The following is a 24,048-nucleotide window of genomic DNA, read 5'->3' on the forward strand; positions in this document are numbered from 1 at the left end:
TCAGTGGAACAGGCTGCCCAGAGAAGCTGTGGATACTCCATCCCTGGAGGTGTTCAAGGCCAAGTTGGATGGGACTTTGGGCAACCTGGTCTGGTGGGAGGTGTCCCTACTCATGGCAGTGGGTCTAGGTGGTCGTTTTGAGGTCTCTTCTATGGTTCTATGACATTGGCAGGTAAAAGATGTGAGATAAGCTAGTCCTAGCATGACTGCTCTCCTTTCCTCCCTAGTGAGGAGGCATGTGTAGGGGAAGAGGTGGGAGGCCTCCTGTTTTCACACAAAGGCTCAAGCAGGAAGATGACTAAGGGCAAGCAGGGATTTTCTAGGTACTAGAAGGTAATTCTGTACTTCCCATTCCTTAATTACCAAAGTAAGGGCTTCCCCCACCCACCAAGGTACAGTTAATTTAGATGGCAGATGATACCTTTAGCTATTAATTAGTTATGATTTATGATTGAAATCACATTAAGGAAGGATTAAAATATTCCCAGTTAATTATTCTTTGAAATATTCTTAACATATGTTCTATCTTTGGACAGAGTTCAGCACAATATGGTCGTTCCCCATACCCATGACCAATACTAATACTACAGAATTACTACAGCAAAAATAACATTACTACCAACAGCTGCACTAATAATAAGCTGTATTATGAAAGCTGAAGGACATCCATCGCACTGCAGTGGACATGATACTTAAAATTTTGTTTTAGCCTGAAGTGAATTTAATAATGTATGTGTGTGGATTACTTACATGTCTTTAGATTTGTATGCATATGCATGCCTACCTAGAACCTATACTTAATATCTGTATAAGCATTATTTGAAAGGTTTAAACTATTCTATTTTTGCTCACTAGGTGGCACTACAGTACAAATTACTATTAAAAAGCTGTGACAGCATTTGTTTTGCAGGAACATGTACATGTATGTTTCCCTCAGCATTTTTTTTTTTTTCTTCCCCCTTCATTTGTAGAAATCCTGCTACAATTTCGCAGCTTGGAACCCACAAGTATACATGTTCTGGGGCATCCTTATCAGGCAATGTTACTAGTCTGACCAGCTGTGTGCTAGCTAGAAGCACTGCTTTTACTGCCCACGACCACCTGCTAGACTGGAGCAGCCCTTCCTTCTTCAGCTCCTTTGCTTCCCACTGCCTCCAGCCTCACCAGGCAGTGCCCAAGGGCTGGCACTGGTGCTCTCCACTTTTCTGCTGGCTACACAGTATGCCTTTCTCCTTTCTTTCCTTCCCGGGAGTGATCCCCAGGAGTGGCTACAGAAAGGTGGGGACCTGCAGCCCTCTTGGTGGAAGGGGCCACAGAGACCCCGTTGTGCAGGCACTGGGTGGGGAGCGAGGGCTCAGTGACTCAGCTGCCCACACCCTGAGCTCTGCTATCTGCAGCTGAATACAGCAGCATCTTCAGTGGGCTAGCATTGCCACATCTGGGTATTTTGCTCAGAAAGCAGAGCTAGAACAGCTCCACCCTGCACTAGTGCCTTCCTCTGCTTTCCTGGAAGGCAGTTTCCATTTATTTCCTATTCTCTTTCTCCCCAACCTTTCTCTTCTGTCGTCCTCCCTTTTGTCATCATCTCATGAAAGATGCAAGTCACTTATTTCCTGTATGAAGCTAGGGGAACTTGGATAGGAAATCTATATATGGTGTAGCTTTTAGCAGTCACTTTTTTGTTTGCTTCAGTGGGAAAAATAAAGGATACTGTCATAAAGAAAGAATAAACAGTTGTATACAAATAACTTTTATAGCACGTTTAACCTAAAAATAGCAGTTCTTCATAGCTCAATGTTCTTTGAGTTTGCAGTAATGTCTTTTGTATCTGTAATAGAAGCTCCTTTTTGCCATCTATATTATCCTCTGCAAGATAGATTTGTGTTCATCTTTTCCATTCTATTACAGATAAATACACATAGAAATAGTAAAAAGGATGAATAACCAACCTCTTCTGCTTAAATACAAAGCCCCTAAACTTCCAAGCTATTTTAAGGGGAATTAAGTGGCACTATGAAACTCTATGAAATGACAGTTCTTTTGAAAAAGTGTAATTTTCTTATTGCAGTAGGTAGCAGCCATTTTAATCAGCTAGACATGTTAGAAGTTTGAATTCTGTCTGTGTGTTAGCATGATTGACAAAAAATCTCACAAATACTATAACTTTACTGCGTCTGGAACTATATTTTTAGACCTTCTTAGTTTGCCACTTCTCATTCTCGCTAACATTCCTAGCTTTATTGGCTAACTTCCCCTATGCAATTCAACAAAGCCTAAAAATAATTACCTGTGTCCTTATGTTTCTTTTATTGCCTTTTTTTATCTACATACAGATTAGAGTCGGCCAAGGCAAAGAGCCTGCCCATTTACTGAGCTTGTTCAAAAATAAGCCACTTATTGTCTACAAGAATGGGACATCCAAGAAGGAAGGTCAGAAACCTGCTCCACCCACGCGGCTCTTCCAAATCCGCAGGAACCTGATATCCATCACCAGGATTGCAGAGGTAAGGTCACCTGCTAAGTAAAAACAAATATTCCCAGTGGGAAATGGTGTAGCTGCCATGATCCCCTCTATTTCTGTTGGGTAGTCACATCTGGTAGGAATGCAGAATCTAAATCCACTGCTCTGTGTGACCAACCTATCTCAGAGATCAAAGAGAATACAGTTTAACTGGCTATGATCAATCTATGTGTTTCAGAGGAAAATGTAGGAAAATGCGCAGTGAACAGTCAGCTGGCAAAGAACAGACAAGAAATCGGCAGCCCTTATGAGACAGTCTTTCCAACTGCCAAATCATTTCAAGATCTGTCCTTCAAGTCAGTTCCCTATATCAAGCGAAGTACTTCTCTAATTTATGTCAGTATAAATCTAGGGAAAAATCAAATTCAAAAAGCATAGCTGATAAACATCTATCTATACATTTTATATAAGCATGCAAAACATAGATCACATTATTTGAAAGACAGAAGAATAAAACATTTTTTTTCTTGATCTAGGTTGACGTTGATGCAGTGTCACTAAACTCCAATGATGTTTTTGTTCTGAAACTGCCAAACAATTCTGGCTACACCTGGATGGGAAAAGGAGCAAACAAAGAAGAAGAACAAGGAGCTCAATACATTGCCAGTGTTCTTAAGTGCCAGACTACTAAGATTAATGAAGGCCAGGAACCAGGTTGGTATGAAAACACGCGGTTCTGAATGGGCAGCTGAGAATACACAGCACTGCATGGAAATATAGCCTAAACGTTTTTTACAATTATATAAGTTGTAGGCAGAACCATATGCTCACTATCTTCGAAAATCTAACAAAACATTTTACCATGGACATCTATTCAGAATTGACTGAGGCACAAGTAGTGCAATGCCCTGGATGTCTCTAGGGCAGCAGCAGGAGCTGCAGAGGAGTGTGGTCCTTTCTTTACTCTGGGTGACTATGAGGGGAGGAAGAGATTGTTCTGTCTGGGACTGCTGCAGGTGACAACCTTTATATTATTTTGACAAACTGGAGGAAGAACTGAAAGAAAATAACTGGAAGAACTGCTGTCTCATCTTTGAGACAGCAAAGAAGATACTGGGCAGGGATTCTTGAAATAGTATCTAACAAGATAAACCATAAAATATCAAATCCACTGCTGAATAAATTATATATTATGTATTTCAGAGGAATTCTGGAAAGTACTTGGAGGTAAAAAACAATATCAGACTTCATCACAGCTTTTGACAAAGGGTGAAGATCATCCCCCTCGCCTGTATGGTTGTTCTAACAAGACTGGCAGATTTATTGTAAGTGTGGATACTTTCCCTTCTCTTTAATTATATAATTTCTGGTATATTTTAGCTTGGGAATCATCAGGCATTAAAGATGAATTTGGGGATCTGTCTTTTCTTTGTGTAGGTAGTAGTGCTTGGCAAGAGCTAGAGAGTTGAGGTTTGGTGCGTTGAATCAATCCAAGTGCAGAGAACACACAGAAGAATAAATAGCAGAGATGTCTGCATAGCCTTCTCTAGCCTGGGACTAGAGGCTTGCAGATGCAAGAAGCCAGAGCATTTGCTCAGTCAAAAGCAATTGTGTTTTTGCAGAGCATTGCCAGACCACTGTCATTTCTTTGAGAAAGTGCAGGTCAGTGCCTTGGCCCTTACATGCTTGATAGTGGTGGTGATGAAAATAAATGTCCTGAGCCCTTGCCAAAAATCCTTAGCAGCCTGAAATTTTCCATAGAGATTTAGGACATGCAATTAATTCCTCTAGGTAGGAAGACTTACTTCCTTAGCAGAAATACCTGGAGCTGTATGCTGGGTATTAAGTCAGTTCAGGCTTAATTGCTTACTGTATTCTGGAAGAGTAACACTGTGTCACTGTTTGACAAGGATGCACTAATTTTTAGGTAGGAGACATACTTGGCTACCTTCTCTGCTGTCTTTCAGTCAATTCATTTGGAGAGGGATAAAACAAATAGGATCCTTTAATAAGGGCTTCAAAATCTTATAAATGTAGTAAGGCATATACTTCTAGCAATCTTCTAGCACGTGCATTCTTCTAGCAAGCTTCTAAAACACTCCTGTGAAATACAATAATAGTAACAAATCTCACTATAATAGCTTTCTGGGAGCTATGCACTTGTGTGGAAATTCCCTATCTCCTGTAGCATTTCTGTAGTAACTGAATCACCATTGTTAGAGTTCACCAGAACAGGTAGGTCAGATCACTCTGAAATTCTGGACACCATAATGTTGTGGAGTGAAAAAAGGAATTACTTCTGCACCGTATGATCCCAATATCTCTAGCGCTCCTATGCATAGTCAAACCCTTGAAAGCCCTTCACAAGTAGCAAACTAACCATTAGCTAGCTACATTATTACATCTGCTGCTTGTACAGATGAAAATTAAACTGCTTTCCTTTGTACCTGTAAATCCGTGGAAGAAGCAAGCACTCCGTGCTTCCTTTAGGACTAATCCTCAATGGCTTAGTCAGCTATAATGTCCAATTTTCAAGTGACTGGAAAGCTTACTTAGATGTGTATCTCATCACTGAGCTCACCACTTCCAAATTGATGTTGTTTCTTTTCCTTATTAATGAATGCAAGCTGCATGAATATATCAGCTATAAGATTGATTTAGTTAGTTTGGTACAAGTTGCACTATGGCAATTTCCCTGTCCCTTTCTTCTAGCAGACCTCAGTCCCAATTTACAATAGTCACAATTTCAGTTATCCTTTTAACAAAATCTTTGGTTTGTCTAAAATCAGAATATCTTGAGAAATTATTACAGCAAAGGCAAAAAATACTCACCATAGTATCCTTTTTAGATTGAGGAGGTCCCAGGCGAATTCACTCAGGATGACTTGGCTGAAGATGATGTCATGTTGCTGGATACTTGGGAACAGGTAAACTTCACCTTTTTTTTTTTTTGTGATAAAAAGAATTTATTCTTAACAAATTAGAATGTAAGATGGGAGGAAAAATCACCTTTGTGAAAATGAAAGAGGTTTTGTTTTCCTTAAATTATACCATCAGGAGCTATATTTTCTGAGCTATACGATGTTCAAGTGTGAACATGAATGATTGAATTTCCAAGTGTAATGTGACACCATGGCAGATATTTTCCATTAAAACCAATGGAGACTGCAAGAGTAGAAGCCCCAGCTTTGTTCTGAAATGTTCCTGACAATGTTCTTGACTTTATCTCTAATATTTATTAATTTTAAGACAGAATGTTATTGCAAAAAACATATGCAGAAACCACAAAATCAGAGTAGTAGTAGCACCTATAAAAATCTTATTAGAGAAGGGGACAGACACTAGACCTTTACACAAATTTCTTCAGAAGAACTGGCTAGAGGGTATTAGAAATAATCTATTTCTAGATTATTTCCATCCATCATTTTGCCAGGTTCACAGAAAACTGAAAATGTTGAGAACTTTTCAGATGACAAGCAAATTTAGGTGTGCTTTCAGCACTCACAATATTTCTCACAGTATATTCTCTCTACTCTTTGCCACTGGAAAGGGGGAGAAGACCACAGATCCCATGTTTTGTCTGTCTTCAGCCTAACTCCCAGCAAAAGAAGGCTGAGATTTTAGGAAATGAGAAGGAATGTCCAAGACCCATTCAAGAAGGAGCAGGGGGGGAAGGCAGTATTAAGAGATGGGTGAAGAAGGTGTTTGGACATACTGACTCAGATATGAATGAAAGAAATCTGGAAAATGGAGCTAGTTTCCAAAAGAATTCTTGACAGGAAAAAAAAAAAAAAAAAAAGAAAGCGGGGAATGCAGGTTGAGGCTCTGGCTGTTGGATTATTCAGTGGAGTATTCAGTTACCCTGTGTAGCATGGGCCACAAGGCACAAGTGTTGGTGCATACTCAGAGCTCGATCCAGAGACAGCTCAGTTCAGTGTTTTTATCTACACCTAAAGAGCAATTTTCTTGCAACCATGTAAAATATAACCGTGGAAAAGGTAGAGTCTTTTTCATCCAAGTCCATGAAGTCCAGCCATCCAGTGTCAATAGAGTGGTGAAATTTTTTGTATAGAACTAGTCTCTAGCAAAGGAGGAAAAACAAACAAACAAACGAAAAACCACACCACTAACTGTGGCTTATGAAAGCTGTGCATCTCTGCAGTACTTTCATAACATAAATTCTTTCTCCTAGTGGAATCAACTATTTTGTAGTTTGTTGCCTGCTGCACAAAACACCCTTATAACAAAGTGGGAGCTAAATTGTTCTCTCCTCTATTTGCAGGTTTTTGTCTGGATTGGAAAAGATGCTAATGAAACTGAACGACAGGAATCCGTGAAATCTGGTAAATCAAATCAATTTGATGGAATTCCAAGTGAAGAAACATCAACAGTATTTAAATAAATGAAAAGATGTTGTAGAAGAAATTTAGTTATTTTTACAGTGTTGTTTAAAAGGCTTATAGGGCTTGTTAGGATTTAATCCTGGATAAGATTATTTTTCTTTGAAATGTGACTTAAAATTCATTGTATCTTTATTATCTGTAAGTTTATGAAAAGAATTAATCAACAGAGCATTAAAAGACTGCAGAACTTTTTAAGGAGTATATAAAAGATCTCTATGAAAAGAAATTGCACTAGGAATAGGAATTTTAAAGGTGAGATAACTGCTGACTTGCACCCTACACTAATATATGTAGTCCAAGGAATGCCAACAAAACCCCAAGTCCTTGTATTGCCACATTTCACTGAGTTAAACTTGGAGGAGGAAATTCCAATTGCAGAACAAATCAAGACAGTTTACTTGGAAGTCTCCCCCTTGAAAAATCCTGGGTCATCTTTAGCGCCATTTCATATAGCTGAGCCTTCTTGATGAAGTTCCTGCTAAAAATGCTTGCAGGCATTTCCCCAGAGCAGCTAAGGTTACCTAGCTGAATTTCTGACAGTCACTGATGTCACATTGAGACGCTGAGGGAAACTATACGGAATGCAGCTATGAGGCTTTTACGTGGGAAAAAAATGGGACTGGAGCCTTTGCATTTGCACTGCACCAGCAAATGCTTTCTCCTGGTCAAAAGCCAAAACATGGCTGTATGGCAATAGTCTGACCAGAGTAACAATCATTGTTTTAATCTGGTGGAAAATTATTTCACTGGCAGCTGAATCAGCAATTACTCGATCATTTCAGTGCCTTTGAAATAATTTAATTGAATACTTTATTATTATAGCCCTGGGTTCTTTCACTGGGGCTTTTAATGTATTTTTTATGCCAGAGGAATGAACTAATATTTTACATGTTTTATTTCCTCTCTGTTTTTTAGCCAAACACTATATTGAAACAGATCCTTCTGGCAGAGATAAGGGGACCCCCATCATTATTGTGAAGCAGGGGTATGAGCCCCCAACATTCACTGGCTGGTTCCTGGCTTGGGACTCCAACAAATGGAAAAACTGATGTACCCGAGAAAGCTTCAGTTTCAAGCCAAAGAGTGATGAGAGCACATCTATTTTCTAGTATTTTTAAGCATAAGCTTATGCAACGATATGATGCAGCTGTTGTTACCCTTGCCCAAGCTTTTCTATGAATAACTTAGAAAATCTCAGCACCGGAAAGGCTAAATGATAATTATGAACTTGTCAAATGAGGTAGGTGGGGCTACATGTGGAAAATATGGGAAGTGCTACCATACTTTGTTTAATCAATGAGTTCTTCACACAGAAGCTGTGGATCAGTCACTGTGCTAAAATGGGCACATAGTATTCTGCCTTCACTTAAAAATGGAAACTAATGCCAAAGAAATTCTTTACATTAAGGTCAGCATAATTTTGTGCAGAATTTGGCCTGATGAAGAACTAATTCTACATCTCATGTAAAATTTCAGATGCACCCAGAGTGGGAGCTTTGTCTTGCAGGGGGCAGATAAGAGATGAGTATTTCAACAAAGCTGTTCTTAACATGTTTGTTTGCTCTTCTTGGTCTAGTTAGTAAAGTTTGAGCTTTGAACAGTATGTTTGTAAGAATACAAAATCAACAAAGCTATTAATAGCTTTCTTAAGATTTCTCTATGTGAACCAGCCTCTAGCTCCAGATCTTTTTAACTGAAGCTTTTAAACACATTCTAGGGCACTACTGTTTTTAAGTGGAAGCAGCAGTAACAGCTTTAAAAATACTCACTCTGCCTTAACCAGACTGCACTTAAGCCATACTTTGTCCTGGTTGCCTTACTCAGCAGTACTCTGTTTTTTTTCTGGCATGGAGAATGCTGACATTGTCAGGTGCAAGATGTGTTTTTAACTCATTTTCTACAGATCTCAGTCAAACATCAGCAAAGAAACACCTTGTTTCAGTAACATTCCACATCCTGGAAATTTGGAGTACTAGTAAGCACCACATAATAAGGCCTTATCCTTTTCTCTCAGTTATTTCAATTTTTTGTTTTTATTCTGGTGAATTTAAGAGTACATTTTCAAAGTGTATCATTATTATTATTATTATTATTTGTAGGTTATCCAGAAAAGTCTCCTTAAAAGCATTGGGAAAAATTCTGCTACAAATTTTAGCACTGCTTTGAGCACTTATCCTATAATGCTTGTTTTAAACAATTTGTACAGCTGTAAGTCATGTCAGCGTGGCTTTTTAATGAACGCTTTTCAACTCCTTTACTGTTCTCATAAGTTAGTTTGGAAAATGAAATTTTAGTCATTTTTGTATTTTTTACTATGATTGTGATTTTGAATCTGAGTTATGCAAAAGAGTGAATTTAGTCTGAGCTCATGTCAGTGACAAAAGAATGGAGAAGCTAATTGATTAATTCTGTGAGCTTTAAACATTTGTTTAAATTTCTCCTTAAATAACTAGACTGTATCTGAATGTCATTTCATTCAAAATAAAATTACAAAACAGTATTGTATATACAGAGCTGATTTTCTTACCCCTGGCATGTTGTTGCTTAGTGGGTCCACTGATGTCTAGAAAACCTTCTTAAAAACAAACAACAAAAAAAAAAGCAGTAGATACCTTCCTCTTTAGATGGACAATGCAATGATAAATTGTGTGTGTGTTTGGTTTTTACTTTGAAGCCATTTTACCCAATGGAGAGTTAACTCTTCACACCAATTCTAAAGTTACAAAGCCATATGAAAATGAAAGAACTGGGTACTTATTAGCCTATTATTTCATCCTGAAGGAAAGCTACCACTGCTGTTATTAAATTCTTTTTGGCTTTACAATTTCCTGCTTGCAGAAATGATCCACTACAGGAATGATATTTTAATCAATAATAGGAAATGGTTCTAAGCTTGTTTTTAAAGCATAGGTCTTGCTTTTTATTTATGGGAATAGAAGAAGAGATGTCAACCTTTTGCTGGAAGGAGCACAAAGATGTATTCAGCTACTCAGCTCATACACTTCATACAGCCACCAAGCAGTCTGTGATTATCTCATGGTTGTCTTTGACACATGCATATGATTATTTCTGAAAAATAACAGTTATAGTACCTCCTTAACCAAGGATTAGACAAGATTTACACTGGTTGTATATCAACATTTCCCAGAACAGTGAGAGTTCTGAACCCTACGCAGGCTGTCAGCACATCCTGCAGCCCTGTGAAAGCCTGTTTTCAGTTCCCTTAGACAAGACAGAGAAGCTTTTGTGGTCTCTTGGCCTGGGCATTTTAGTCTACAATACATTGTCCTGGCACACTGATTGCTGATGTTGAAAAGAGAGAGCTCATTGAGAGCTCATAACTGAACAAAGTTTGTGATTGTGCTTTAAGCACAAGAGCTGCTAACAACATTGTTCTTAGGTTTACTTCCTAGTGAGAATGTTTATTTTTTCATATATATACACATGTGCAGTAGAGACAACGATTTCTTTCTTTCCTTCTCTCTGTCTCGGAAGAAGACCACGCTGTGACTGCTTGGAAATATTCAAGATTAAATTGTTTTCAAGAAAATATTTATGCACATAACTTTATGAATACATGTCAAATTTATTGGTCTTATTTTCAGAATAGAAAAAATGTGCAGGTGTATGCAGTAAAGTTAATTCAAGAATAAGCTGTATCTTGCATTATTATCAAACAGCAATAGCGTTTTCAGTCTACTTGTAATAGCAAAATTAGATACTGAGTTAGCAGTTTCATTAGGCTACCGAAGTACGTTCTATTGGTCAAAAATACACCATCATTTTTATGTTTAATACAGTTTCATAACAGCAGAAAGATAATGTTACGAATCCTCAGAGTAAATAGGACACTATATTATTATATGCAGTATTAGAAATCTACATACAATAGCGTAGTCTTAGAATATAACTACAGATTGTACACCAGAGAGGAGCCAGCTTTTGGAATCACTGCTCTAAATACTCATTTTGACCCACAGTACTCTATAGCAACAGATCTGCTGTAAGTGATCGTTCAATTGAATTTAGCCACAGCTAGTATTATAGTTTGATCTCTTGCCAGTTCAGACTCACATGGGCCTCACCTGAAACAAGAAAATTATAACAATGGTAGACACCAATCCCACGATTGTGGTATTGTCCCTCAGAGAAGAACTAAGGAATCATATAGCAAATATGTTGCTCACAGCAGGAGGTGCTCTCAGACACAGGGACAGTTCTTGTTACAAACCCCTTACTCTGTGATCTTCTTGTAGTCTTCATGTTTGCAGGTTCTAAACAGGCTAAAAAAAAACATCAAGCCTGCTATGGTCCATGGACTGAAGTTGTTCTTGAGAGTCACTTCTGTAGAGGAAAGCTTGAAATCAAAACAAAACAAACAAACAAAATAAAAATAAAATAAAGCAAACTTTACTTTAGAATGAAACTGCTTCCTAAGCACACCACTGTAGTCAGGACTTTATGGCTTAATTGAGCCATGTGTAAGTATATGAAACAAAGAAATTATTATTATTTCATAAAACCAAAGGTAGATTATAGTTTAACATGCTGGCTTTACAAATACTAGCTTTTTCTTTTTTAAAGACAGTAATTTTGTCTTTAGACAAAGAAATAACACTTTTTCCTTCTTATGGCTAGAACTTTTGCTGCTAAAATCAAAGGAACCTCTGATTTCATTGGAGCACAGTCAGCTCTTTAATTTACTACACGTCCTTCATGTCTCATTACATCCTCTCTAGACTGGCCTGAACTTACTTTGACCTGCTCTGCCTATTGACACAATAACTTCTGCTGAAGATCAATAAACTGTGCTCACAGCAGTTAAAGCTTCCATGGTGTAAGAGGAGGTAAGGCTGGCCAAGGGGAATCAGGAAGCACACCATGCCACAAAGGTAGCAGATGACTGCTCAGGCCCTCCTCTTGGTGACATCAAGCCAAATAAGTAAATAAGTAAATCTCCTTCCTTCCAGAGCAGCAGTTACAAGAAACAGCCCACACCAAGCTTCTTCCTAACCTCATCCCCACTTGCACCCTGCACGTGCTCTCTCCACAGACAGAGCTGTAAAAGTACTGAGAGTACAATTTTGCTTCTTCCAGCACCGTATTTAGTCAGTCAGCCGTGACACGTGGGCCTGCCTGAAAACAAAACAAAAGGATCAGGTGAATACATTAATCTTTATTGCTGGTATGACTACAGGTCCTGTGCTCAGTAAACAAGTGGATGCTTCAAAAAATGACCTGGGTGGGAGCAGGCAGGGCCAGTGAAGGTGTGTGACATTTCTCCGGGAATGTACGAGGAAGTAGCAAGGCTGGGACAATGCGAACAGTACCCTACAGCAACGCCCTGAGATAGGCACATTTGCTTTAACATCAGCAATGCTTTGACTATGCTAACATCTCTTGACCAGTTATAGATGAACACAGCTCCCTCCACTGCCTTTTAATAGATTTCACAGGAATTGAAAGTATCGCCATCGAGGTTGGATGCAATTAGGTGATTTTTAGCATCATTTACCTGACATCTGACTGTGCTTTGTCTGTCTGATGTCCTTCCTACAGTAAAAGCAACTACAGCAACAATCCTGATTAAAACAGATCATTGCTAGGAGGAACTTAAGGCATATTCTGCTCTGGGCTTAGGTTTTCACAGATGTGGTTCAGAAATATTGCAGATTTCCTGTAACAGGCCAGGCTGGGCAGCTGATTTCCATTTCACCAGCTGAACAGGGCTGTGGTTGTCTTTGTTGGTGCCAAAGATTGCTGCCCTTGCTATCACCAGCTAGCTGCTCTCCATTTGGACTTCAGCAACAAGTTAGTCACTGTGGCAGGGAGAAGAGAAAGGAGTGGCGGTGAGTGCCTTATCAGCAAGAATGACAGATAAGAGGCATACTCTAACAATCCCATTTCCCTACTGAATGGTCCCAATCCTGAGTAGATAACTGGCCTTATGATGCCAAACTCTGCCGCATTTGAACATTTGCAGATGCACTCCAGCATCCATTACCTAACTACCCAAGCCATGAAAACCTTTCTCGAAGTGCTGCCCAGCTGTGTGCTACTCTCCTGCCATCTGGGGAGAGAGAGATCTTAGCAATAGCCAAAAAGTGTGCAACCAACACTCTTAATATTTTTTTAATCAATTGTCGACCTTAGAAAGCATACTCATGAGCTTTTAATGTACCCAAAGCTCCAGGTGACCTTTTCTAAGACTGTGTGAAGAAAAGTGACCAAAAATTGTCCCACATTTAAAACAGCAGACAAGGATTCTGATAACGTGCGTTCCTTGTGTAACCTGGAGTAAATTACTCCATTTCTATGCTTCAATTCTCCACCTATTAAATGAGGATTTCTTCCATCCTTTTGCTGTTTATTTAAGCTGTACTTTTACCATGTGTTTGTACGATGCTTGACCTGGTGGAGTCGGTTCTCAGCGCTGTCATCCTGTGTGTACTGATCATAATCTAGACAGCTGCCAGGGTTATTAGTGCCAAGCAGCACAGGCTTGCTCAGAGCAAGAATAGATGACAAGGCAAGTAGGATGCTGGCCCCTGGAGACTTCTCTACACTGCTGAAATACCAGTGCACCAATGCTAATGCTAGGGCAGCAGAGAAAGGGCTGGAGCTAGCTCAACTGAGACGTAAAGACTTTATGATCTAAACCAATACAAGCAAAAACATAAAACCTTAGCAGCATAGCTTAGGGTTGCTTTGTTAGAGCAGTCTTTAAGTGATGACTGTAGGCACACCTGTATAAAGTCCATACGAATCCCTCTCCAGATTGGGAGCCGCTGCTCTGGGAAAGGTAAGTGTGAGCAGAAGACAAGACTCAGCTGTGTTTACAAACAAAGAGCAAAATGTTTAGGCTCCTCTTTACTCTGACATGGGTAGTGAAAACATTTGCTTTTGGTAGGTCAATTTTTCTGCTGTTGTTGGTAAAGCCCAAAGGTCTGTCTGGAGTGCAGATCATTTGGTTTCTGACAAGTGGCATTTTCTGGGCTACTAAAAAAACTGTAGTTATTGATAATTTACTTGGTCTTTCTTGTTTTACTACTGAATTACACTGGGAAACCAGAATCTGGTGACATGACTTCAGAGTGTTGAGGGATCCTGTCTACTGCAAAGTGTATGAACCGAAAGGACCAAAAAGTGTCTGCTAACTACAAACGCAAGGATTAAGATAACTGCTGAATATCTTGTTCATTTGAGACCTTGGTTTTGCATTTTAAGGGTATCTCCACCATTGTAACTTCTGCTGGCTGCTGCTGCTACTGGTTTCACATAAAAGGGAGGATTTCATGGTTCTGTAACAATGAAAGCTTGGAGCTGGGGAGTCCACAGTGACTGCAAATGGTTCTTGTTTTATCTCCACTCTGAATTGTCACAGGTCTGAAAAGTGCAGGGAGATGTATACGCTTTATGTGCTAGACTGCTGGGCCTTCAGTCAACTCTCAGCAAAGGACCCAGAGATCAATGATTGGGAGGGAGTGCAGCATTGCTCATTTAAAAAAAAAAAAAAAAAAAAAAAACTTTCTGTGGATTTGTGGTGAGATGAAAAACTGGGCAGGTGTCAGCATCCCTAAACAAAAGGGCTGGGCCCTGAATTAAGACTTGGCAGGTAGGATCTCTAAGACTTAATAATAGGCTTTAGCAGAAAGATCAACAGTTTCAGAGACCTTCCACCATTAAAATGGGAGGAAGGGATGCAAGGATTTGTCCTCTTTAAAGCTCTCTGATACTTCCTTTGAAGATTCAGATTGGGCTTGTATGTATTCATGTGCTTTATGCATCATACATCTATCATATATCTCTTTATCTGAAATCCAAAGAATTCTGAGCATGAAGAACTCCCTCAATTCTGTTTCTTCCTTTCTACTTATATGTCTGTTTTTTGTTTTTTGTTTCTTTTTTTTTTTTTTATCCTTATACAGAGAGGTATTACTTATTTTCCTTTTATATCCTGACAGTAGAGAGGCCTCAAATGGAAAAAGCAAATTGAAAATAGATTTCTATGCATCCTTATAGCATCCTGCTGCTGCTTCTGCTTCCAAGACTTCTACTTGGACTCTTCCTAATCTTCTGTGTCCCACCCTGGTAGAGGTGTAGAGGAAGACCTCCAAAGCCAAGAGGGCAACCAGGGATCTTGCCCTTACAGAACTCCAAATTACTGGCTCCTACAGTATTGTCTCTATCTGCTCTCTCCACTTAACACGACAATTAAAATCTCAACTAAACAATGTGTTCCTCCCTGAAGGTGTGTATCTGCCTGCCTTCCTTTGCTTAAAGCCTGTTAAGTAGTGTGGCATGGCTGTGAGAGCCAGAACAGCAGAAACCTACGTGCTGATAAATGGCTGTGATGTCAACATAAGGTACAGAAATGTATGTATTTAAAAATTAATATTTCAGCAGGTTTCTACATAAGTAGAGTTTACAACTATGGTGGCAAGCTGTACGGTGCCAGATTCTCTGAAAGACTTCTACTCTTTTTCAATGCTATGAAACTGGAACACACAACGTGATTCGTTTGAATTGTATTCTCTGTGAGATGAAAGTAAAAAAGATTTTGCAGAGACAGCTTTTACAATGTCTTCAAAGTGAGTTTACTGTTGTTTTCATCCAAGAATTGAAACCTTGGAGCATGAAAGCTTTCTGCCCAGCATACCTATGCTCAGCTTTCAAATCAATTTTCAACTGACTTAGCTTTTAAATTTAGCAGCAAATGGTAGGCCCAACCTTGCATTCAATTTAGTAATTTTGAGATTTACTGCTAAAAAAAATAATGAAAGACATAGTGACCTGATAAGACTGCAAAATTCTTGAGTACAGACAAGCAATGAGTTGAAATTACTGCTCCCCACCCACGCAATGTTTGCCTTCCCTGAAACCATGTCCTTTAATCCTCCTCTCTTCTTTTGTTTGTTTCTTCTTCCTTTTTTTCACCTAAGCATAATGGAAGCTTATGAGCACCCTAGGCTAAGGGCTGGTTTTACTTTCACAACACTTGTAGCACACAATAAACTCTGATCTCTCAGGAGAACTCTTAAGTGTTGTGATTTAGAAGAATATCTATGTTTTTAGCTGAAGTGTAAGAAACTGCAGTATCAGATGGCCACTGTGTCTCCAGGTCAGAAACTGAGACCTTTATACAGCAGTTTCGGTCAGTTGATGAAACTGACAATGATCCTGGGAAAAGGACTCCTTTTGTTGCATTGAAATTTTGCAGTTCTTACCACCTGCAGCCTAAAAAAACCTCCTTGGGGTTGAGAAAAACCCAGTCTTGAATGCTCAGCTCTAGTCCACATTCTTCAGGCTGAAGTGTGACTTTAAGGCTAGCAAAGCAAAGGGAGTATTTGCGCTCTCTCTTCCCCTCATAAAGCTGATTTTTAACACCTTTCTGATCCAAAACACTATTTAATATATTGGTTAAAATCCAAACTTGTTCAGAGGATGGATGCAACTGTCATACACCTGCAGAAGCTGTAAACTTGTACTGCTGCTACTGCATCATAGCTTGTATGTGTTGCACCTTGTTTAAAGCTGTTGGGTTGGAAGAGGAAAAGGACAAAGAGGTCTTGGTGCAGACCTCCTGGAAATCCTCGTCCCCAGTAAATCTGCAAATGAAAAGCCAGGCAGAAGTCTGTCCTTCCTTGCAAGTGGTGAATCAGGCCACGTATCATTCTGTGTGCAAATGTATGTTTACAGACATATTTCACTTGTCTAGATTAAGTGTTTTCACTTGTGTTACCCATTAACTAAGAGAGGCACAGATCTGCCTGGTGATGCAGTGAAAGCTTTTGTGCGAATGCCTCACAGCTACATGTATAGCGCCAAAATTAAGTGACCAGGAAAAACCTGTGGCAGGAAATGAAGCAAGCACTCTGGTGGGTCAGGTTAGCGGGCTGCTCATAGAAAGCTGATACGGTCCATTGGGCATCTGAGGTTTACAAAACACCAAGTTGATTAATCTGTTAAAGCATCTATTGTGCTGTTTATATTCAGGAACACTTTTAATCCATTAATACATGTATGTCATTAAAGAAATTAGGACTATAGACAGTTATCAGTTTGAAATTCACAATAAATTTTTGTCTCCTTTAACAAATTAAAGCCAACAAACACACTGTACCTAGGGAGCCACTTGGTCTTTTTTTTACTTGTCTAAGAAAAAGATGCTTTCAGAATGTCAGAGTAGCTTGACCCCATATATATTTTTCTCTAGATGACCAGGGGTTATTAGGAGCACTAGTAAGCTCCTATCATTAGGAGCACTGGTAAAGCACAAAGCAGGGGTTGGAGAACACAAAACAAATTGTTTTTGCTCTATTTCATTGTCTCAGTTGTGATTTATAGTAGCTGTTGCCTCTGAACACCAAGCTTAGGAAGCTGCAACATTATCACTACATTACCTACACCATTACACACTGAAGCAGAAATTTTTTCAAAGCCCTCCTGGGAATTTAGGCGTATCTCCCATAACATTTTATTTCCATACACTGTAATCTCTATGTTGTCTTTTTTTCTATTGCTTCTATGTCTGTTTAGGAGAGATGAGCAACTGAATTTCCACTTCAAGATGTGCACTTAGCTTGATTTCCAGTTATTGCAGGTCAACAACTTGCTTGTTTTCATAGTGGCCCCTGTGCACTGGATTTCCATCTCTGTGTGTCCTTTTGGACATAGGCAGTACCAGAAAGACAAAGTATATCTTTCAAATAAGAAACTGTTGCAAGTGGATGGGTTATTGGGGAATAACTGGCTGAATTTACTGTTTCATGCCACAAGCTACCACTGAGTGGTACCTGCCCAAACCATGAGGCTCTGCGTGCCTTTTTGGCTTGATTCCCTACAGAAACAGCCTTATGTAACGGTATACAGCATGTGTGTGTTTGTATGTCTAGTCCCACGTACTTTATGAGAAGTACTAGCTAAACTATGTCTTAACAGAGACATTGATGTCTTAAAGACAGATTTCTACAAACTTTGTGAAAAATTCATAGTTTGCATCCATAAGTGCCCTGTGCTCAAACTGGATAAGAAGCTAGTGAAGCCAGAGGAGCAAAACCCTTTCACAGCATCAGTCTTGAAAAGCCTTGGTCATAACTCCCATCTCTTTCTCCACTACAGTGAATCAACTGAGATCTAAATTCACAGGAAAATAAGCCTGTGGTTTTGCTGTTCAAAGTGTTTGTTTGCCCCATCTTGCATAATTCCGGCAAATCTCACCACCCTTATAAATGTTATATAGTGCTAAATACTCAGAGTTCTTCAGAAAAAGCAAAACTTTAATTGCACTTTGCTGTTTAGCTCTCTTCATTGCTGCTCAGTGCTAGTAACATCACTAAGTTAACAGTAGGATCTGGTTTACTACAGGTATCTCAGGTATTAGTTTGGAGTGGGGGAAATACCTTCATGTATTAAATTTAGCTATACAGGAACAAAATAAAGCAGATACTGCCCTTCTGTCTGAAATTGTAGTACTTTCAATCTGCCTGCAAAAGTGCATCCATTGTATTAAAGCAAATTGGTATGTTTAAAAGTTGTGCAACCCTCTTCAAATGAAGCATTGTGAGGAGATGGCAGCTTAGAGCAAAATCTCAACTTGAGAGGATTTAAAACAGAATCACTCTCACATACAAAAAAGCTCTGAAGTGCCCATAGCTTTTATGGGGAGGAAAATATTGAGGGAAAAATAAATCTCTTGGAACCAGTGCTGTAACTGACAATGTTTTCACTCAGTAGCCCCTTGCTGCCAGCAAAAGAGCTTCTTTAACTCAAATCAGTAGTTTTAGGGGGACAAATGGTGTCAGAAACTCAGGGTGAAGGAGTGGAGTGAAGAAACTTGTTGCTGTGGTGAATATAAGCACGGATGTGTCCTATTAGTATAAATGTGCAAGCCAAGGATGTAATGCTCGTATATAATATCACACATAGAACAGTCTTGAATTTCTCATGGTCTCACCTTGTGTACTGAAGGGTTAAGGTAGGAGGTGTTTTTTTAATTTATTAAATAAATGTTTTTGCTGGTGTTTTTGTTGTTGTTTTTTGTTAGAGGCAGCTGCTTTGTGAAGTAGGGGCAAGGAGACTGATAACCAGGGGTAAATGCAACAGTAATGCTTGCTTAAATTACCTCATAACTAGCTGCATGTCTGGGTTTGGATTTTGTCATTATAATCCTTGCATAGTGCAAACATGGAATCTATGCCTAACTGCTAATTATGTGCTGCCATTAAATGAAAAATAAGTATGTTAGAGTTTTGTGAAACAAACTTGTTAAACAGAGATGCTGCTGGGGAAATGGCCATTGTGCTGTGTTCCACCTGACCTCAGGAGGAAGGCACACGACAAATATGCAGCTGTATGCATGGAGAGAGGCCAGGAGTTACTCTGTGCTCCACAGACCTGGAGTCTCTGCTGTTAGAGCCATCCTGTCAGACAGTGAAGTAAATAAAATCTACAGAATTTGGAAGATGGCGATTATAACTCAGTCACTGTGAGACAAAACACTTGCTCACGCAGACTATGGGCATTTATGAACTAGTACTGCTGCTTTTTCAACTAACACACCTAAGGAGCATTCAAGATGCAACTCAGTACAACTGTCAGTATCAAGCACATCTTGTTTTTTAGCCAGCTACATGGCATGATGTTTATTTATGAAAAGGAAAGCAGTAAAATGTAAATGTTAGGCTTCATGTGAAGGTATGTATGAAAGGCGAATAGATTTAATTAACTGGTCTAATCAGAGTGGTAACTTTAACACACAGCAATCCCATCTCCTGCTGCTTGAAGCTTTGTTATTTATTGTGAAGAAATAAATTAGATTTTCTACCACCAACTACTTTTTAATAATCACAGCAAAATAATTCATGCAGCTCGCGAGTTATCATAAAAACATTCAGCAGACAAAGGAAAGATGACAAAAAGCTTCTTTGCTCAAAACATTTTGTATGTCAATTTAAGAGATGGTTTTAAGAGCAAAACTTCACGTCTTGCAATTTGTCAGCAATTTCATTGTTGCTGTTGATTTTCAAGAGGATTCTCAAATTCAAAATAATAAAAGTGCTGGAGTATTTTAGGTGGGAACTTATCTTCTTGCAGAAACAATGTCACCTCAAAACAATAGTTTTTAGTTATAATGTTAGATTTAGCATATAATAGAGGAGAAATAGCTTCAATTTTTGAATGTAAACAGCTAAGCTACAATTGTAAAACATTATTTTGCACCCTAGCCTAGGCCCGTCATGTCATTATACTGAAGTGCAATTGATTTTCTTGTATACACATTGAGAAATCTGCTCGGTTTCCACATGGAGCAGTGAGAATTCACTCTGTGAGGCCGTTAACATGTCTCTTTCATGCAGACAGGGGTGTTGGCATCCCATTACTAGATGGCAGCTATAGATAGCCAGCAGCACAGCCCTTGCAATACCATCATTCTAGCAACTTCATTCGTCTGTGTTTTAAAACTAACTCAGCTCCACGAGGCAGATTTCTTCTGCTCATTCCATCTGCATTTGCCTCAGTCCTTTACTGGTCGGTATTTCTGGCTGCATCCTCAGTACATGGGATTTGGGTTGTTTGTCTTACATTTCACTTTTCATTTGATTTGCACGCTATTCATAACATGAAGTATTATTAAAAAAAAAGGTGATTAGCAATTGAACTGGATAATAAATGCCATTCTGCTCTACAGAATAATGATATTCACCAAAATAAAAGGAATACTGTGCTTACCTGGCCAATGAAATTCAAGCTCACCAGCATTGCTTTGGGATTAATTTCTCATTTCACATTTAGCTTCAGAGGCCTGGACCTCCCAAATCTGCCCTGAACCAAATTTATCCCTGGACCTATTCCTATACAGGAATAATAATAAAATCCTATTGTACTACTATGAAGAAGCTACATGCTATTCAGATAATGCAACCTTTTCTTGAACACAAAGGCCTGTCCCAGGCTACCTTTTCTTCGTAGAAAATATTTAAAGAAATATACAGACTATGTGTATGAAGCTTATAAAACATATAGGAAATGTATCTAGAAAACAATGTACTGCCATATGCATTGGTAAATTGATATCAAATAAGAGCTTGTTATTCCAGAGAAGCTGTAGGTGTTTTCCTCAGTTAAGGAATGCTTAGCCAGAGAGAACTCAGAGCTGGAGGTAGGAAGTCAGAAAAGTAAGGATGAGTTTGTGAAACAACCCAACATAGAAATTAGGCCTCTCCTTATTTTGCTTACAGGCTTCACATGGTTTGAGCCTTTTTCCCTCCAGTTGCCTCCCACATGGACTTTACAATTATTTTCACCTGTCTTCTAAATAAGAGGCCCCCGTTTAGCTACATACTTGAAAAGGCAGTAAGTGTACTTCTTGCCATACACTTTCTTCTTTCAAAGCTTCTATGGGATAATCAAAGCCTTGCTTCGCCCTTACCTTCAATTATCAGAAGCTGAATGTGTCAGCTTTCTTACCCTCCCACTAATTTAGATACCATTACTCCCTTCCCAGCACCTGAAACACCTGCCCAGTCTTCACGTTTGACTTCTAAAGGAGCATGAAGTGTATGGGAGGAGCTGATCAACTTGGATTGTTATTTAATAGCTGTTTTGCAGGAATGCCTACAGGCATTAATTAAGATCAAGGTGCTAAGCACTGAGAAGACTTACAATGAAGAATAGTCCCTGCCCCAGAGAGTTCATAACTCAGTTTACAGCAAGTTACAACAGGTGGCTAAGATAAATTAAATGTAGGGAGAGGAAAGAGAAGTAGAACAACCTACTTCTCCTTGTTTTTAGACAGTGTGGATCATTTTCATGTATATATTTATGAATATATATATGCTCATTTGCTGTAGATGTTCATTTCTCTCAAATCTTAATTTATAATTATCTCCCCAATGCCACAAAAGTCCTCTTCCAAAGAAACACGTCATCTTTAAGATGTCAGATATGTTATACTCTAGAAAATCATCAGTTCTTTATCACTCCTCCTTCAAGGGCACTGAAATCTTATTATGTATTGACTTTTTCAACAAAGCAATAGATAAAGGCAATCTTTCTGCATTTTATGTTTTAAATTCAAATATCTGTAATAAAGGTAGTAGCTGGCCCATATCTTCCTTGTGGAATTAATTATAAAATAGACAGTTATTATTAGGATGTGTAAAGTGGCTTGGAAGACTGTAATATCTAGTGGGCTTATTTTTCCATTAAAATAAGGAAAACAATTTTATAGGTGGAAACAAAGGTCAATTTCATTTATTTTCAGCCAGTCAAGTTTTATGAATAAATCTATTTTCTGTAGCAATATTCCTTAACGTGGTATTTTTATCTGTTTCTACCAACTTTAAATTACTGAACACCGTTCATGAAATAATTAAGGCCCAGTTCTACTGTTGCTTTTCTATAGCTTTATATGCTATGCACCTCTTTATCCTATGGAAAGGTACAGTAAAATATTGCCAAGTTAGAAGCCGTACTAGTTGGCATTTGGGGTAGTAGCTTACCCCTGTTTTTCCACATAAGTAAAACCACTTTCCTATACAAATAGGCCACTTCCTCCAAGAAGTCATCTGCAAGATCAGGATGTAAATAACTAACAAAGATAAAAGCAGTGGAACATCTATCTCAAGGGTAAGCAAATTAGAAATTTGCTATTTTTAGTAGGATTGTAATGTATATCAAACCACGTATGCCTACAGCACGCAGTGGCATTTCTGTGGCTATACAATTCCCTTTCACTAATACATTTCTTTTTTTTATACATCACATTTGTGACTTAAAATAGAAACTGTAATGTTTTCAAGTAGAAAATAAAATATGTAATTGCCAGAATATTCTTAAAAAGTCATCCCTTTCCAGCAGCCACATGAAGAAATCTAGAAGTGCTCTTGAAAAAAAAAAAATGCAATGTTAATATAGAAAATATCACTATTTCTCTTACTGGAGCCCAGCAGGTCAAGGGCATAGCTGTGAGGATAGGCTAGTGACCCTCTTCTTTGTACTAATTGTGATACAAAGTAGAAAAAACAAATGCTTGGAACAGTAGCCTTTGGCAGTGCAACAGCTTTAGTTACCAGTCAAATAGATGTTTTCATCAAAAAGAATGGCTTATTTAATTTTTATCTAAATAAGGATTATACATAAACACTTTACTAGTATGCCCTGTTCTGAAGTCAAGGCACCTGATCCTTTTGTATGCTAGAGGCATTTTACGCTGAGCTGGTATAAATCCCACACAGGCATCAGAAAGAAGTAGGCATCTGCATTGCCACAGCTGCATTAAGACCATGTCGGCAAAAGCACTAAGTGAACAGTGATGGGGGAAAAGTTAAAATTATGGAGAGATGGCAAGAAAATCTGAGACAAAACACAGCTCCAGGCCTCGTCTGAAACCCTGTCTGCCCTGAAATAGCACCATGCAAAAATGACTTATTAGACGGTTGTAATTAGTCTTGACTTTAGAAGATTTCAAAGCTTTTAAAGCTTATCCAATTAGGCTTGGATAGTGAAACGCAGAACTACTTCACACGGCCTTTTGCTGTGAGGAACCTCCCCTATCACCCACCCCAGCGCCATGTACGCACATCCGCACCCTCCCTGGCACCCCAAAATGGCGGCGCCCCCGCTTTAGCGGGACGAGGCGGCACGTCACGTGGTCCCGCCCGCCACGGATAACGTGGTCAGCGCGGTATGGGGGGGGGGGGGGGAGAGGCGGGGCTGCGCGTGCCGCCCGTTGCTAGGCGACGGAGGGCGCCCATGGGTGCGGCTGGTGGGGGGGGCTGACGGAAAGGCTGGGCCCACCGAGGGGCCCCCCGGGGCGGCTGGCAACGCAACGGGCGGCCGGGGAAGGGCGTCGCAGCGCGGCCCCACCCTTCAGTGCCGCGGTGCAGTGCGAGGAGCGTCCCGCGCGCTGTGAGGCGCCGCCGAGCCGCTCCCCAGCCGCGCCTAGAGGGGCAGGGCGCCGTCCAGAGTGACAGCCCCCGTGCCCAATGAGCGCGCGCGCGGCTCAAGTAGGGGCGTGGCTTCAGGGGCCGCAATCCCCCTTCCTCTTCGGCTGAAGGGGACAAAATGGCGTCCGCGATGAGTGGCAGAAGCTGTCGACCAATCGAAGAGGCGAAGCCCGCCTTCCTCCCCGCCCCCGCTGCGCGGCGGGACCAATGAGATGCGCGGGGCGGGGCAAGCGGG

General features: G+C 39.7%; 1 protein-coding gene across 1 annotated transcript in view; it reads left to right on the forward strand.

Annotated features, from left to right (window-relative positions):
• Positions 1 to 7,913, forward strand: part of SCIN (scinderin) — a gene marked incomplete at both ends in the record, with an annotated part of 47,900 nt that extends 39,987 nt beyond the window's left edge. Inside the window, 6 exons of the mRNA XM_084281426.1 lie at positions 2,334 to 2,504; positions 2,998 to 3,175; positions 3,665 to 3,786; positions 5,311 to 5,388; positions 6,744 to 6,804; positions 7,780 to 7,913. Coding sequence (XP_084137552.1) covers positions 2,334 to 2,504; positions 2,998 to 3,175; positions 3,665 to 3,786; positions 5,311 to 5,388; positions 6,744 to 6,804; positions 7,780 to 7,913 — 744 coding nt within the window. The remainder of the gene's footprint in view (positions 1 to 2,333; positions 2,505 to 2,997; positions 3,176 to 3,664; positions 3,787 to 5,310; positions 5,389 to 6,743; positions 6,805 to 7,779) is intronic.
• Positions 7,914 to 24,048: the final 16,135 nt, after the last annotated feature.

This window comes from Netta rufina (assembly GCF_964035555.1).
Source record: "Netta rufina genome assembly, chromosome: 2".
In the NCBI taxonomy this organism is placed as follows: Eukaryota; Metazoa; Chordata; class Aves; order Anseriformes; family Anatidae; genus Netta; species Netta rufina.